This window comes from Zymoseptoria tritici, chromosome 1 (assembly GCF_000219625.1).
Source record: "Zymoseptoria tritici IPO323 chromosome 1, whole genome shotgun sequence".
Taxonomy (NCBI): domain Eukaryota; kingdom Fungi; phylum Ascomycota; class Dothideomycetes; order Mycosphaerellales; family Mycosphaerellaceae; genus Zymoseptoria; species Zymoseptoria tritici.
Genome location: NC_018218.1, coordinates 2,074,652 through 2,087,993, shown reverse-complemented (window position 1 = coordinate 2,087,993; position 13,342 = coordinate 2,074,652). Strand labels below are relative to the sequence as shown.

At 53.9% G+C, this 13,342-nt stretch overlaps 8 protein-coding genes across 8 annotated transcripts; 3 read left to right on the top strand and 5 right to left on the bottom strand.

Annotated features, from left to right (window-relative positions):
• Positions 1–17: 17 nt before the first annotated feature.
• Positions 18–402, top strand: MYCGRDRAFT_31813 (uncharacterized protein; the record flags this gene model as incomplete). The annotated part of the gene is made up of 2 exons (XM_003857454.1): positions 18–194; positions 247–402. The coding sequence occupies 2 exons, from the start codon at positions 18–20 to the stop codon at positions 400–402; spliced, it is 333 nt and encodes a 110-aa protein (XP_003857502.1).
• A 101-nt stretch (positions 403–503) lies between these two features.
• Positions 504–1,204, bottom strand: MYCGRDRAFT_27852 (uncharacterized protein; the record flags this gene model as incomplete). The annotated part of the gene is made up of 2 exons (XM_003856104.1): positions 504–538; positions 592–1,204. Coding segments are annotated over 2 exons (648 nt in total), but the record flags the coding sequence as incomplete, so codon positions are not given.
• Positions 1,205–1,613: 409 nt separating this feature from the next.
• RUVBL2402 (ATP-dependent DNA helicase pontin) lies at positions 1,614–3,205 on the top strand (the record flags this gene model as incomplete). The annotated part of the gene is made up of 3 exons (XM_003857455.1): positions 1,614–2,610; positions 2,663–2,919; positions 2,989–3,205. The coding sequence occupies 3 exons, from the start codon at positions 1,654–1,656 to the stop codon at positions 3,203–3,205; spliced, it is 1,431 nt and encodes a 476-aa protein (XP_003857503.1).
• A 576-nt stretch (positions 3,206–3,781) lies between these two features.
• Positions 3,782–5,321, bottom strand: MYCGRDRAFT_65687 (uncharacterized protein; the record flags this gene model as incomplete). Its single annotated transcript, XM_003856103.1, has 2 exons — positions 3,782–4,940; positions 4,999–5,321. The coding sequence occupies 2 exons, from the start codon at positions 5,064–5,066 to the stop codon at positions 3,782–3,784; spliced, it is 1,227 nt and encodes a 408-aa protein (XP_003856151.1).
• A 1,491-nt stretch (positions 5,322–6,812) lies between these two features.
• Positions 6,813–7,383, bottom strand: MYCGRDRAFT_89156 (uncharacterized protein; the record flags this gene model as incomplete). Its single annotated transcript, XM_003856102.1, has 2 exons — positions 6,813–7,144; positions 7,197–7,383. 2 exons carry the CDS (start codon positions 7,381–7,383, stop codon positions 6,813–6,815), a joined length of 519 nt encoding a protein of 172 aa, XP_003856150.1.
• A 259-nt stretch (positions 7,384–7,642) lies between these two features.
• On the bottom strand, positions 7,643–8,471 carry MYCGRDRAFT_89155 (uncharacterized protein; the record flags this gene model as incomplete). Its single annotated transcript, XM_003856101.1, has 3 exons — positions 7,643–7,794; positions 7,863–8,220; positions 8,286–8,471. 3 exons carry the CDS (start codon positions 8,469–8,471, stop codon positions 7,643–7,645), a joined length of 696 nt encoding a protein of 231 aa, XP_003856149.1.
• A 546-nt stretch (positions 8,472–9,017) lies between these two features.
• On the top strand, positions 9,018–10,756 carry MYCGRDRAFT_107053 (uncharacterized protein; the record flags this gene model as incomplete). The annotated part of the gene is made up of 8 exons (XM_003857456.1): positions 9,018–9,086; positions 9,136–9,157; positions 9,228–9,311; positions 9,366–10,005; positions 10,103–10,120; positions 10,181–10,316; positions 10,504–10,619; positions 10,725–10,756. 8 exons carry the CDS (start codon positions 9,037–9,039, stop codon positions 10,754–10,756), a joined length of 1,098 nt encoding a protein of 365 aa, XP_003857504.1.
• Positions 10,757–11,288: 532 nt separating this feature from the next.
• MYCGRDRAFT_107052 (uncharacterized protein) lies at positions 11,289–13,285 on the bottom strand (the record flags this gene model as incomplete). Its single annotated transcript, XM_003856100.1, has 3 exons — positions 11,289–11,942; positions 11,995–12,581; positions 12,647–13,285. The coding sequence occupies 3 exons, from the start codon at positions 12,870–12,872 to the stop codon at positions 11,289–11,291; spliced, it is 1,467 nt and encodes a 488-aa protein (XP_003856148.1).
• Positions 13,286–13,342: the final 57 nt, after the last annotated feature.

Here is a 13,342-nt window from a genome sequence, read left to right as displayed (position 1 = left end):
TCAGGCATAATTACACCATGCCGATCGTTCACATCGTCCTGTTCGAGTTCCTGCCAACAGCCTCAACCGCCGAGGTTCAAGATGTCTGCACCAGGATGCTGGCATTGAAAGACAACTGCCTTCACCCGCAAAGCAACCACAAATACGTCAAGTCATATGGCGGCGGCAAGGACACAAGTCCAGAGGGACATCAAGTATGTAGTCCAACGACTCTCCTCGACCAAGACCCATTCTGACCTCTACCAGGGAGGCTTCACCCATGGCTTCGTGAGCGAGTTCGAAAGTGTGGAAGATCGAGACTACTATCTGAATCGAGATCCAGCACACTTGGAATTCGTTGCAAGTCTGAAGAATGTTGTCAAGGGAGTTCGCGTGCTCGACTTTGAGCCTGGCAAATTCTAGTGCTCGGTCTATGCTGTCGACAAGGAGGGCTTTCTATACAATGCCCGTCGCTCAAACGCCGTGGATGCAAATGCAATTGTCCCGCTTCGCAACGATCATGAGATGCTGAAGGATTCGCCGCAACCACACTGTTCCGCTGGGAGGGAATTAGCACCGTGCTTCGACGTCAGAACACACAGTTGTGCTTACTGATGTTCGGGTTTCTGAAGATGAACCGCGCACTAAGCTTGTCCTCCAACCAGTCCATTTCACTGCCTATTATGCTGAACAGTGCCTTGCTATCGATCAAGACTTTAACGCCATCCTGTTCCACGGTCTCGTCAAACGTTCCTGGCTTCTCCACGTATTCCAGATGGTACGCTAATCCACTGCAACCACGATTCTTCACGCCGACCCGGATGAGTTTGCTCTCAGGCTGGTCAAAGAGAGCATGGAGCTGCTCCACAGCCTTTGGTGTCAACGTGATGGGAGCTTTCCTCGGCCGTAACTTGCTCTTCTTGGGCTTCGCGGCAGCTTTCTCTGATGATGTTGAAGGTGTTGCGATTGCAGTAGTTGTAGACGCCGTTCCAATATGCTTGCTCTTCTGTGCCTCTCCTTCTCGTAGGCTGACGCCGGCACTGCTATCGCTCTTTCGCCACGGAGCACTGGGTGGCCAGCTCAGATGACCGTCGGATATGCTCGTGTCAGGTGTCCCGGTGTTCTTTGGTGGCGGCATCTGTGGATCGAGTGTCTGAGGACGGTAGGCTGATTCGGTGAATAACGGTCGCTTGGAGGACTGCAGTCGTGGCTTGAACGAAGAGAAAGGACATCGCTGTGCTTTGAGGCAATGTGCGCATCGTCGGGTCGCCGTCGGCTGTGAGGAGAATCGGAATATGGTGGCGAGCGACGGCGTCGCAGTTCGAAGCGTCGCCATATTGGTTGTGTGTTTGAGAGGTTTAGGGTGATCGCTAGGAGTCCGTCATGCGCATTCCAGATGTTGATGTTGTCGACGAAGGTAAGGTAGGTTGACATGTATCGAGAATGACGAGCTGCTTTCCAGATGCTAGTTTAAGTGTTGATATTATCCCGCGTTTGATTGGCTAAAATACTAGCTCCCGCGCTTAGCGCGGTGACCTGCGGCCCGATGCGATTGCGACGCGCTGTTGGTTTACCTATTCCTCGCCGACGATTGTCTTATTCACCTTTCAATCATTTCCTGCCGAACAAGCCGACATTGCGGCCTGAAAACCCTTCAGACGAACGCATATTGCCATGGCCACGAACGGTGCGGCTGCGCCTCCAGCAGCTCCAACGACCGTCAAGATCCAGGAAGTCCAACAGACCAACTCGCGCGAAAACCGAACGGCAGCTCATTCACACATCAAAGGCCTTGGTCTACGCTCAGATGGCTATGCCGATACAAACGCGCAGGGATTCATCGGCCAAACCGCTGCGCGCGAAGCATGCGGCGTAGTTGTGGACTTGATTCGGGCGAAGAAGATGGCTGGAAAAGCTATCCTGCTCGCTGGTGGACCTGGAACTGGAAAGACGGCATTGGCACTTGCGGTTAGTCAGGAGCTTGGAACCAAGGTCCCGTTCTGTCCGATGACCGGCAGTGAAGTGTACAGCGCCGAGGTGAAGAAGACGGAGGCATTGATGGAGAACTTCAGAAGAGCCATCGGTCTGCGGGTGCAGGAGCGGAAAGAGGTGTACGAAGGTGAAGTGGTGGAACTCACGCCGGAGGAGAGCGAGAACCCATTGGGGGCTTACGGCAGGACGATATCACATCTGATGATCACGCTTCGAAGCTCAAAAGGAACGAAAAAGTTGCGATTGGACCCGAGCATCTACGAGGCGATACAGAAAGAGCGCGTGAGATTGGGCGACGTGATCTATATCGAGGCCAACACGGGTGCTGTGAAGAGGGTGGGGAGATCAGACGCTTTTTCGACGGAATTTGATCTCGAGGCTGAGGAGTACGTGCCAGTGCCCAAGGGTGACGTTCACAAGAAGAAGGATATTGTTCAAGACGTGACGCTGCATGATTTGGATGTCGCGAATGCGAGACCGCAGGGTGGGCAGGATGTCATGAGCATGATGGGACAATTGATGAAGCCACGCAAGACGGAGATTACAGAAAAGCTGCGAGGCGAAATTAACAAGGTTGTGAACAAGTACATCGACCAGGGCATCGCCGAGTTGGTTCCGGGAGTTCTCTTCATCGATGAGGTACGAGGATGTGCTCAACCGTACAGCAGAACTACTCACTAACACATCCCAGGTCCACATGCTCGACATTGAATGCTTTACCTACCTCAACCGCGCCCTCGAATCCACAATCTCACCCATCGTCATCCTAGCCTCGAACCGCGGCCAGACCACCATTCGGGGCACCGGCTCGGTGCAATCCAACGATCCAGGCCTCATCTCCGCCCACGGCATCCCACCCGATCTCCTCGCCCGCCTCCTCATCGTTCCAACCCACGCCTACACCGCCACCGAAATCCGAACCATCATCCAAACCCGCGCGAAGCTCGAGTTCGCGACCCCCACTGCTCCTCAACTCGCGGACAATCCTCAGGCCTTGAAGGTGTCTGCGTCGCTCAGTCCCGAGGCGCTGGACGAGCTCACGACACAAGGCGAGACGGTTTCGCTGAGATATGCGCTGCAATTGCTTGTGCCGGCGAGCATTTTGGCGCGGGCGAGAGGGAGTGAAGGGAACGTCATTAGTGGTGACGATGTGGCGGAGGCGAAGTCTTTGTTCTGGGATGCGGGGAGGAGTGCGAATCAATTGAAGGAGAGGGCGTCGGAGTACATCTCATGAGCAAAGAGTGTGCGGAGGAAGCAAAATCTTCTGAAAGATCGCCAGTCGGACAGCAGGATGTCAGCTAAGACCGAGCTCGCTCGGACTGCCTCGAGTAGACTCTGGTTGCAGGTCTTCTCGCTTGGCCGCAACGTGGATGCGCCGCAACATGGACCAGACAGTCAGCCGCGTGCCCGAGACCAACGCATCGACAGATGGAAGTTGCCTGCTGGACAATACATTCACTGGCGAGTGGAAAGGCGGAAACACCGATGTAAAAGTAGCCGATCAATGCATTCGTAGGTACTACAGTACTCCGCAAGATCATTCGGCACTGTTGTCCATCTCGAAGGAAACCTCGACTGACTCAATCCACAAGTGCCATATGCCATTTTTCAATCGCAACAGGGTGGTATCTTTCGCACGCAAAAATCAACAAGGAAATCAACCAGCGAGGACTTTTTCCTCTTACTCTTCAATTCTCCCAAGAACGCCTTCGCTAAAGTTTCAAATGTCCGTCATCTCGTGGTAATCGTGGTATCTTCAAGCAATCCCTCTTCTTCTGCTCTGTGATGATGTGTACTGACCGTCCGTCTTCTAGACAAACGAATCTGCCTGCCAACTACCGTTCAGCGAAGGCAAGGTCGAGGAAATGGGTGTAGCGGTATGTCGCGTCTCGAGGCTGTCATGACGTCGGACGGTTCCTTGTGGTGGTACGTCGACGATGACGGCTGGCCGCGTGAGAGGATGCAGGTCACCGCTCGATCCGCTGTAGTTCGTCGGATTGCGCTGCCGTTCTTGCTGGGAGTCGATGTCTTTTAAGCCGTCGGACTGAGGTGGTTGTGAAGGCTTGGGACCAGTCGTGAAGTCCACACCATCGCATTCCTCCACTTCATCGCGTTGTCGCGAGGGCCAGAATCTGGCCAGCCCGCTTCCCTTTCGCGACTTCTCTTCTTGCATGCTGATGGCTGTGGTGTCCACCATCGAAGCACCTCGGCGAGATCCTCCAATGACTGAGCTGAAGCCCGTGATGCGCCGCCAGAAGTTCCACACAAAGGGCAGGTTCGCTACGAGTAAGGCCGTAGAGCTCTCACGCACGTACCAGTAGCTCCAGAGGTCGCCGAAGGGTTCGGAGAATGAATAGACCTTGTTGAGAATGGCCGCGAGGATGACGAAGATGCCCAGGGAGAAAATGCCGACGATGGGATATTTCTTTTGCCAGGGGAGGTTGAGTCTGAGGAACATGGGCAGACCGATGGCGAGCATGAGTAAGTCGGAGCTGAGGTTGAAGCTCGCGTTGGTGATGAGGTGGTTTGTGGCGGCGTTGCATTGGGTGCTCGATGTTGGGACTGCCCAGTACTGATTGAAAGGTCGACACCACACGCCAAAGTAAAGTACCTCCATGATCAAAAAGGTGATGGCGACGTAGCCGGCTAGGATCTTGATGGCGATGTTTTCCCAGCGGAGAGTCGTGAGACGAAGGTAGAGGATCAAGAGGGATGCTTTTGCGCCCCAGATCACGACGCATTGGCTCTGTTCCACGACGAGCACGAGTTTGCTGCCGTACTCTCGTTGTATGATTTGGGCATTGTCCAGAGTTGACAGGTCGAATCCGGGTGGCAGGAGGTTGGAGCTGCTAGTCCGCACGATGTTGATCGTAACGATCAGGACGGTGTAGAAGCACAGCAGGACGGCCATGCAGAAATCGTCGGCTTGGAATTTGAGGAATGATCGTAGGACCATGCGGCGGGAGATGCTGTCATTTCGGTCAGTACTTCATTCAGTCTGCTCAAGATTTGCAATGCATGCCATACAATCTACTCAGCGCGACCAGCAGCACAATTGCCCACCATATCCAAGACTCGATGACGAGGGGCGTCATACTGGTACTTTGACCGGGTTGTCCCGGTCCGGAGGAAGAAGATGAGGTCGAGTTCGGTGGGAGGTTTCAGGGATATTCTTGTGGTGAGGCGGAATTCGGTCTCGCGCGTAGCCCGTGGGGCATGATTTTTGAGAAGACCTCACAAAGGCAGTCGGTGATCAGTGGCACGGCGGCCGATACGTTGCGGTGGATCGCGTGAGACTTTTTGCGAGTGTGAATGATGATGATGCGAGACGACAAGACAATGCCAGGGTGAAGGAGACCAGGGATGGCAGGGGAGGTGAAGTCACTGAAGTACAGTGAGCAGAGAGAGGAAGAGAGACAGAGACGTGGGGTGAAACTAAAACATGTGCTGGGGGAGAGGTCGAGGATTCGAGGAAGGATGCGATGCAGCATTGCCCGACCGCCAGTGGTCGAGGATGGACGAGGGCTGGACGCTATCGCAGCCTCCGCCGTCCGGCTCATGCGCCCAGAACACTATCAAATCCATCAATTCTACGGCCGGAGAGGCTTGCGCGCTGGATGTGGAACCGCAGAGGGGAAACGCACCACCGTCGGAAGCTCGCTATTGGTGCTGTGCTGTGCTGCATCGACCTCAACACCTTTGGCGAGTTTGGGCACCGTATCAGCTGTGTATGTAGGACGTTTGACCAGGTCTGTGTGCGAATAGCCGCATGATCCTGAGGTGCTACGTCTGGCCTCTCCCGCTTGTCTTTCATGCTCTCTGCCCTCGACAACAACAATATCGCCGTTGTCTCAAACCGAACCCCAACCGGAGCCGAGACGTTGGAAACCCTAGTTCTAACTCAACCGCTTCCCGTGGCCAACTGCCATGTGGCGTGATCCCGATTCGACCCCAAGGAGCGGAGTCAGCAATGATCCGCGTCAGGGATTCACTCCAAAATGAGCCGAGACTCGCGTCGCTGTGAAGAAGAGGGAAGACTGATCACAGATGAAGAAACGCTCCTTGCCGACTTCGAGGACGTCGCAGCCCGCTTTCCACAAGCACACACACACACAGCGCTGCCATCCTCGACCGGTCAACCGAGATGGTGTCCACGTTCAGCCTCTGTGCAACGTCCCTGCGGCTCCAAGCGAGACATTCCACTGTTATAGCATCCGCCCAGCTCTCGCCAAGTCAACTCTACTTCGTACCCTCCGCCGGTGCGACAGAGTCCAGACACAAAATCACATCATCCAGACCGAATGCATCAAGACCGAAGCACATGCAACCACACACCCGGAATGTGCTCAGCGATGAGCCACGGCTAGTACTATAGGACAGACTGTACCGTATACGCGCCATTAAACCGGTCTCGTGTCCGCTTCGGGTCTAGAACCCATCGTCTCCATGACTTACAGTTACATACTCGAACGTCGCAACCGGGTGCTCTCAGCTCGCCGAGTGCTGCATGACAAAAACGACAAGAGAGAGACTTCAAGAAGATCATCGGAGCCAATACTCTCGCTTCGGGAAGGTCAATAAAGCTCGGTTCCGACATCAAAAATTTGAAGCGAGTGCCCGAGGAGCTGAGTCTTGTCACCTTCTGCTTGCGGATGTCGCACGGAAGGTTTTCAGCTTGCAGCTTCATTTTGATGGGACCACTTTGCAGTATCTCAGGTAGTGGTCAGGAGACCTGCCGATCATCATTCCGCGAGCCGCGCTGTCTGACAATGTACTGATGGAGGCACAGCGACAAGCATGCAATAAAATCATATCCGGATATCCTGAGCTGACGAATACGTCTAGAGCACATACATGGAATCAAGACTCTGATCACCTTCTAGCCCATTGTTCGTTGCACCCTCGGCGATCAGCTTCGCCTTCTTCATGTTCCTGCGCCTCAGCAGGACCCAGCATGCATCATACAGAAACCCGGCGACCACCGTCAGACCAGCGGACACAGCATTACCCTGTACGTATCGTGGTCCTTGCTGGCTGGGATACAACTGCGACGACACGAGATTGGACAAGTTCGCGATACTGTACGCGAAGGGCATGCCGACCGCGCGCTTGGAGTCGGGCGAGAGGTTATTGGTGATCCAGATTACGGCAAGTGTGGAAATAGGGTAGAGCCCTACCGCAGTGTGAGCGATGATGGAAATGGTAAGCGGGAAATATTGACATACCTAGGACAAGCACAAACATTCCGGCATATCCAGCACCAGGATTCGAGCTCCCGACACAGATCAGGTAGCCGACCGAGCCCGGGACACCGCAGGAGATGATGAAAACACCACGCTTCTTGACCTTGTCGGAATAGCAGAGCTGGACGATGAGCGAGATGCAGCCGACCACGTAAACCGGGGTGGTCATGTAGTTGACCTTGAGCGGGTCAGCGGATCCACATCGTATACGAGATCGAGCAACTCACCCGAGACCAGATATGATGGTCGGCAAGAAGACACCAAATCCGTCATTGCTACCGAGGATGTGAAGAATGCCGTACCAAGGAGGTAGACGAAAGGACTTGATCCATCGGCGTTCGAAGCGGGCTTTTCCACGAAGCAGGAAATCTCGCTCTTTCTTCATCAGCATCGTGTGCTTCTCTTCGGCGTTCAAGAACCACGCCTCTTCAGGTGTATTGGGAAGGAAGAACAATCCAACACCACAGATGACGACAGTGAGTGATGAGAAACTCGATGATGAACAGCCATCTCCACGCTTCGAGTCCGTTCCGGGCACCCGTGGTCTGGAAGGCATACGCAAACAGTCCGCCGAATGCGCCTGGAATACGAAGATTATGAGTGAACGGCTTCCTCAAAGGGCACTCTATCGGGACCTGGGTTACTTACCAGAAATACACTGTGCGATGTTGGTCGTCATAATCCGCTTGCCCGCCAACGTGGGAGGGTAGATCTGAGAGAACAGGAATGCGAAACCCTGTGCCAGTCCAGCCTCTGCAGCGTTCAACAGCATTCGGACCGCAATTGGCTGGCCGTACGTGTGGATGAATGCCGTCCCGATCGTGCAGGCGCTCCACAAGACGAACGCCGTGCCGATGGCGTTACGGGCGCCGCAGCGCTTGACGGACATGACCCAGGGGACCTCGAAGACGACGGTGCAGACGGAGGAGAGGGTGATAATGTTGCCGAATTGGTTGCCATGAAGGCCGAGACTTTCGTCGAAGCCGAATACGCGAGCATTACCAATCTGGAATTCTTGGGGTCAGAAACGCTTTGCCAAATCGCCTGATGTAGCTGCAGATCGTAACTCACGTTGTTGCGATCCAAAGTTGACAGGACGAGGTAGATGACCGAGATTGGCACGAGGTACGTGTCGAACTTTTTCCGGCAGGCCGCCTCCTTCGCTGGATCGATATAGATGACCGGACCTGCTTCGGAGACGCCGTAGTCGATGCTCGTGCTCGTCTCTTCGACAGGTGACTTCTTCAGCTCGTCCATGGCTGCCACGTTCAAGGCGATATTGCACTAGCTGAACGCTAGACAATTGAGTGGAATGTAGATGATTGGGAAGAGCAGAGGACTAGCTGAGCACTAGACAACGGTCTAGCAAGGAGGTCGGTGAATGCGAAGGTTGAGAAGGAGATCTTGCCTCGACAACTAGCTGGACATGGCTCGTCGTGTCTCCGTATATAACACTTCCCGTTCATCTCCATGGCTTCTGCGATTGTACATGCAGTGGCACAGAACGATTGTGCAGGAGTCGGAGGCACGATAAGTCCTGGAGGTAGGTTGTACAATTGTACATTGCTATAGCGGACCCGATTGCGGAATACATTGACAGAATGATTATCCTTGATCACCAGAATCAGCGATAAATATCGGCAACAAGCGAACACTTGTTACAGCATCCGTCGAACCTTTGCTGTGGAGATAAGAAGACCAGCGAGTGAGACTAACGGATGCGGGGTCCAGTACACTCCCGATCGGGAAGGAACGAGGATCTGTCGCGCATCGGACTTGCGATAACAATCTTCGCACAACCCCATGCCGAACGTGTCCGATCATGGATTCGTCGCCGCAGCGCCGTCCGGCGCGAGTGAGTGCTTGTCAAAGGTGAGTCGATCGGAGATCGCTGTTATGCTTGAGGCTAATCGTGGTTCAGGTGTCGGAGAAGGAAGCAGAAAGTATGCACATAGCAGCTGCGTGTCGTGCTTGTATGTCCAGGACGCGTTGCTAATTATTGGTGATGGAAAGTGCGATCTCAAGCATCCGAGCTGCTCCAATTGCGAGAGTGCAAGTGTAGCGTGTCTCACATACATCTCGAGCAAACGAGCCGACGTGAGTACCATCCCGGTCCTTTGCATGCATGCTCACGTCTGACAGCCTTTCCAGCTTCCTAGAACTTACATATCGGATCTGGAATCCGAAGTGGAAAGGTTGGCTCGTGAGAATCGAGAACTCCAAATACTTCTTCGCTCGCGCGAAGCGAACGAGCAGCATTCACCATACACCTCCGCCTCTACGTCGACACAGGAACTCGGCAGTCGTCTCACGCAAGACTCAGAGACTCCCGGTCCACACCTCCAGGACTTTGTAACGAGCGTCTGTAGCGTCGTAGTCGAGTCCACGGGTCTTCCACGATTCCTCGGACCAAGCAGCGGCATCACACTCGCCAAGATGGTCATGGCATCAGTGCGGCCCGATGCTCTCACACGCACTCGGCGAGACTCCGTACAGCGGCCAGACACCGCCCGCTCGCAGACCTCAGTAGCCGCGGCCGAATCTTGTCTCCCACCTCGCCATGCCGCCGATCATCTCGTGGAAGTCTACTTCCAATATCGCACACCACATCTGCCTATTGTCCAGCGAGCTCAAGTTGCGAAGGTCCTCGACAGCGCGTACCTGCACTCCAACTGTGGTCAGATTGCAGATCGAGACGCACAACGAGATGTCTTCACCACTTACATGATACTTGCTATCGCTCTTTGCAAGGTTCCCAATCCGTCCGGTGGCACGAATCGAGTCTCGCAAAGTGCAAGGCTGCTTTCGCTCTGCGATTGGCCATGCTGAGAATATCATCACATATTCAAAAAGTGATCTCGAAACGCTTCGAGCTGTATTGCTGTTAGCTCAATTTGTCTCGATGTGTAAGTCTTGCAATTCGTGCTGATCAAGTGGGCCAATACTAACATCTCTCTCGATCGCAGGTCCATGGCAAGGCAGCTTGTGGCATCTGGTCGGCATTGCCATGCGCCTCTCTGTCGACATGGGATTGCACTGGGAGACTGAGGATCACCTTCTCAACACCGACTCAGACTTACTCTACGAGCGCCGTCGCTTATGGTACTGCGCATACCAGTTCGACCGCGTGCTCGGCATAACCCTTGGACGACCCTTTGGAATCGCGGACGAAAGCACTCTGGTCCCTCTACCTAATCCATGGACGGCACCTCACGCCCGGGATCAGGATGTTGCTACATTCGATGTTCATCATCAACGAGCTCACAATCATGTGCTAAACATGTCCAAGCTTGAATCGGAGATCAGGCATGTACAGCAGAGTCAGAGCTGGCCTACTCGGCTGGCTTCCCCGAAACCGAATTTCGTGGCATGGAGTTCGGATATCCGTCCTCGCTTGCGGGAGTGGTACGAATCCATCCCTTCGCCAGCAAAGGCTCACCCGAACTCCATATTCGCCAATCAAGCCTACTGGGATGCCATCTATGAGAACTCGATTCTGCTGCTTTACAGGCCGCAGTCGAACGTTAGACTTTCAACGGTAGAAGCATTGTCAAAATCCCACGAGGCGGCCTGCAACTTGATCGCAAGCGTCAAGATCACGTTCTCGTGTATTGCATCGTCGGAAGGAGTTGGGTCCTGCCGAATCGTTGTCATGTTATCGGAGTTTTGCGAGAGCCGCTGTCGGCAAAGGCCGAATAGTGCTGAAGATAAGGTACATTTTTGGGGTTCGCAGGCAGTGAACAAAGCGACAAATCAGAACAGCCCAGGATTGCAGATCCAACGTCTCATAAGCCATTGAGCAAGCTGGTATGGATCTCTACCTCGGATCAATTCATTCTGCCGACAAGACCTACAGTTGAGCTCTGTGTGAGCGTACCTCGTACTCGTAACAGGGAGTCCACAATCAAGTGTTGTGTTGACTGTCGTATTTGGAAGTTAAGCGGCGATTGTACCTCTGCCAGCCTTGCCCTCAAGTACCCACCCACAGCGCCATGCTACGCTTGTTCAAACATCAAACATCGAAGTTTCCAATTCCTATGCTCGCGGGCTATGCCTGTCGTGCGCGACAGACACTCACTTCGACTGACCCACAATGAGCGGCGATCCACGGCGGCTCGCTTCAGTATCTTGGTGCACTGCCTTGCTTCCCTTCTCCCTCCACGTGCTGACGGCTGGAACATCAGCGTACATCCTCTCTTCTTCTGTCTTGTACGCTCTGGGTGTCAGCTTGATCAAGGTATGTAATGGGACCTCCATCCATGGAGACTTCTCCTGTGATGAGCCCATGAAGTATGCATAGATACACCGCAGCACGGCCTGGTGCGTGACGATGAGGATGTTCTCCGAGCGCTCGAGTTCCATGATGATTGGTTCCAGCCGGATGACGACGTCGCGGTAGCTCTCGCCACCAAGGTAACGGTAGTTGTACTTGTCTTCATCACGAGCTTTGAAGTCCTGGGGATACTGCTGCTCGATTTCGGCGTACGTAAGACCATCGCACACGCCCGAATCTAGCTCGTCGAGGGCCTTCCACGATAGCTTCTCGTAGGGAAGATGGCACGCGGTTTGAGCGGTTCGTTTGAGGGTAGATGTCCAGACTGTCAATGGCAAGTCGCCGGCGGACTGTTTCACAAGACCGGGCAGGAATTTGGCGTATTGATGACCGCGCTCAGAGAGGTTTGCATCGCCACCGATTTGACCGCTGAGGTTGTACATGGATTCTCCGTGCTGTGAGGAACGTCAGTACATTGTTCCCCAATGTGGCATGGCTTCAACATACTCGACTAATCCAGATGGATCGTGGCTTGATGTGGAGATTCATCAGGTAGTACACTACCCTCGACTGAAGGTAGTCCTGTATCCGGTTGATGATGACTTGCGAGCCAACATCAATGATCTTGCAGTATGTCATGTCCGCCTCGTCCTCGTCCAGTGTCTGATATACCCTCTCATACATCTTAATTCTCTCCCTGAAATCGTTCGCGGCCTCCTCCGGGTCCTGCCCAACGTAGTCAGGACTTGTCGTCTTGACCTCGAGTATGTTGCTCATGATAAGGTCCTCGTCATCGCACTTGCTTTCCACAAAAAGTGTCTGGATGTCCTCTGAGTCGCATCGCTCTTTAATCCACCGCCTCCGGGCTTTCGTGCTGTTTGTTGCGTCGAGGATCGCAATGAGATTGTTAGGTCCGCGGAACCAATTACACATATCGTCAACAGCAGCTTCGGCTGCAGCCATTCGTAATCGTTCACCTTCCTTATTGGAGGTGTCAAAGAAGGCTGCCGGAGGTTGTGGGGTTGCCGTTCGACGATAGTTGCCAACGTTGAAGCATTTCGCTGTGATACTGAGCCAGCCGAGATATCGGACGACTAGGATTATCTGTCAGTGAAGTGCTCTCCGCAAAAGGAGGTGCCTCCAGCAATGAATGAACTACCTTTCTGTGCAATCAGACTCTTGCCTCGCGCAGGCAAGCCTACCATCACCACACATATCCGCGTGTCCTCGGGCTGAATACCCACGCCATTCGTCTTTGAGTTTTTTGCAGTGGAAGTCGCCCTAGTCCGCATGGCTGGTCTCATAAAGTCTGCCGGCGTGGCTTTGGTGAGCTCTGGACGGTACTGCTCTGTGACCCCGTTGCTGTCGGGGGCGTCTTCTGACATCGGCACGATTCCTGTCGCGGATGGCGGACGAAAAGTTGCTCAAACGAATTGCTCTCGAAGTGAAGGAAACGCGACCGCCGATCCGTTCATATGTGTGGACTTCTCCCACGTGCGAGACTCTTGAATCAGACAATGCACTCAATGCCCGGCGTAGGTCAACAGGAGATCGTTGTACAGTCCGAATTGCTATCGCGGTGGTAAGGCGGGTGGATTATGGCGCTCTTTGAGCTAGAGCTTTGTTTGTGGCGGTGGGAAAGCAGATTGAAAGCCGGAGAAACAGCGATGCAGTTCAAGGATGAACTTCAGTGTGAATGAAGAGCAAAACCGTGGGTCCGAGAGGGGGATCGAAGTCGAATGTAAGTGCAACTCGCACTAGGAGAAAGTAATAAGCGCGGAAGAGACGACACGACGAGTATTTGCTCGTGGTATTTACTAGAGCGTCTCGTGCCCCGCGAAATGGTGGAAGCAGT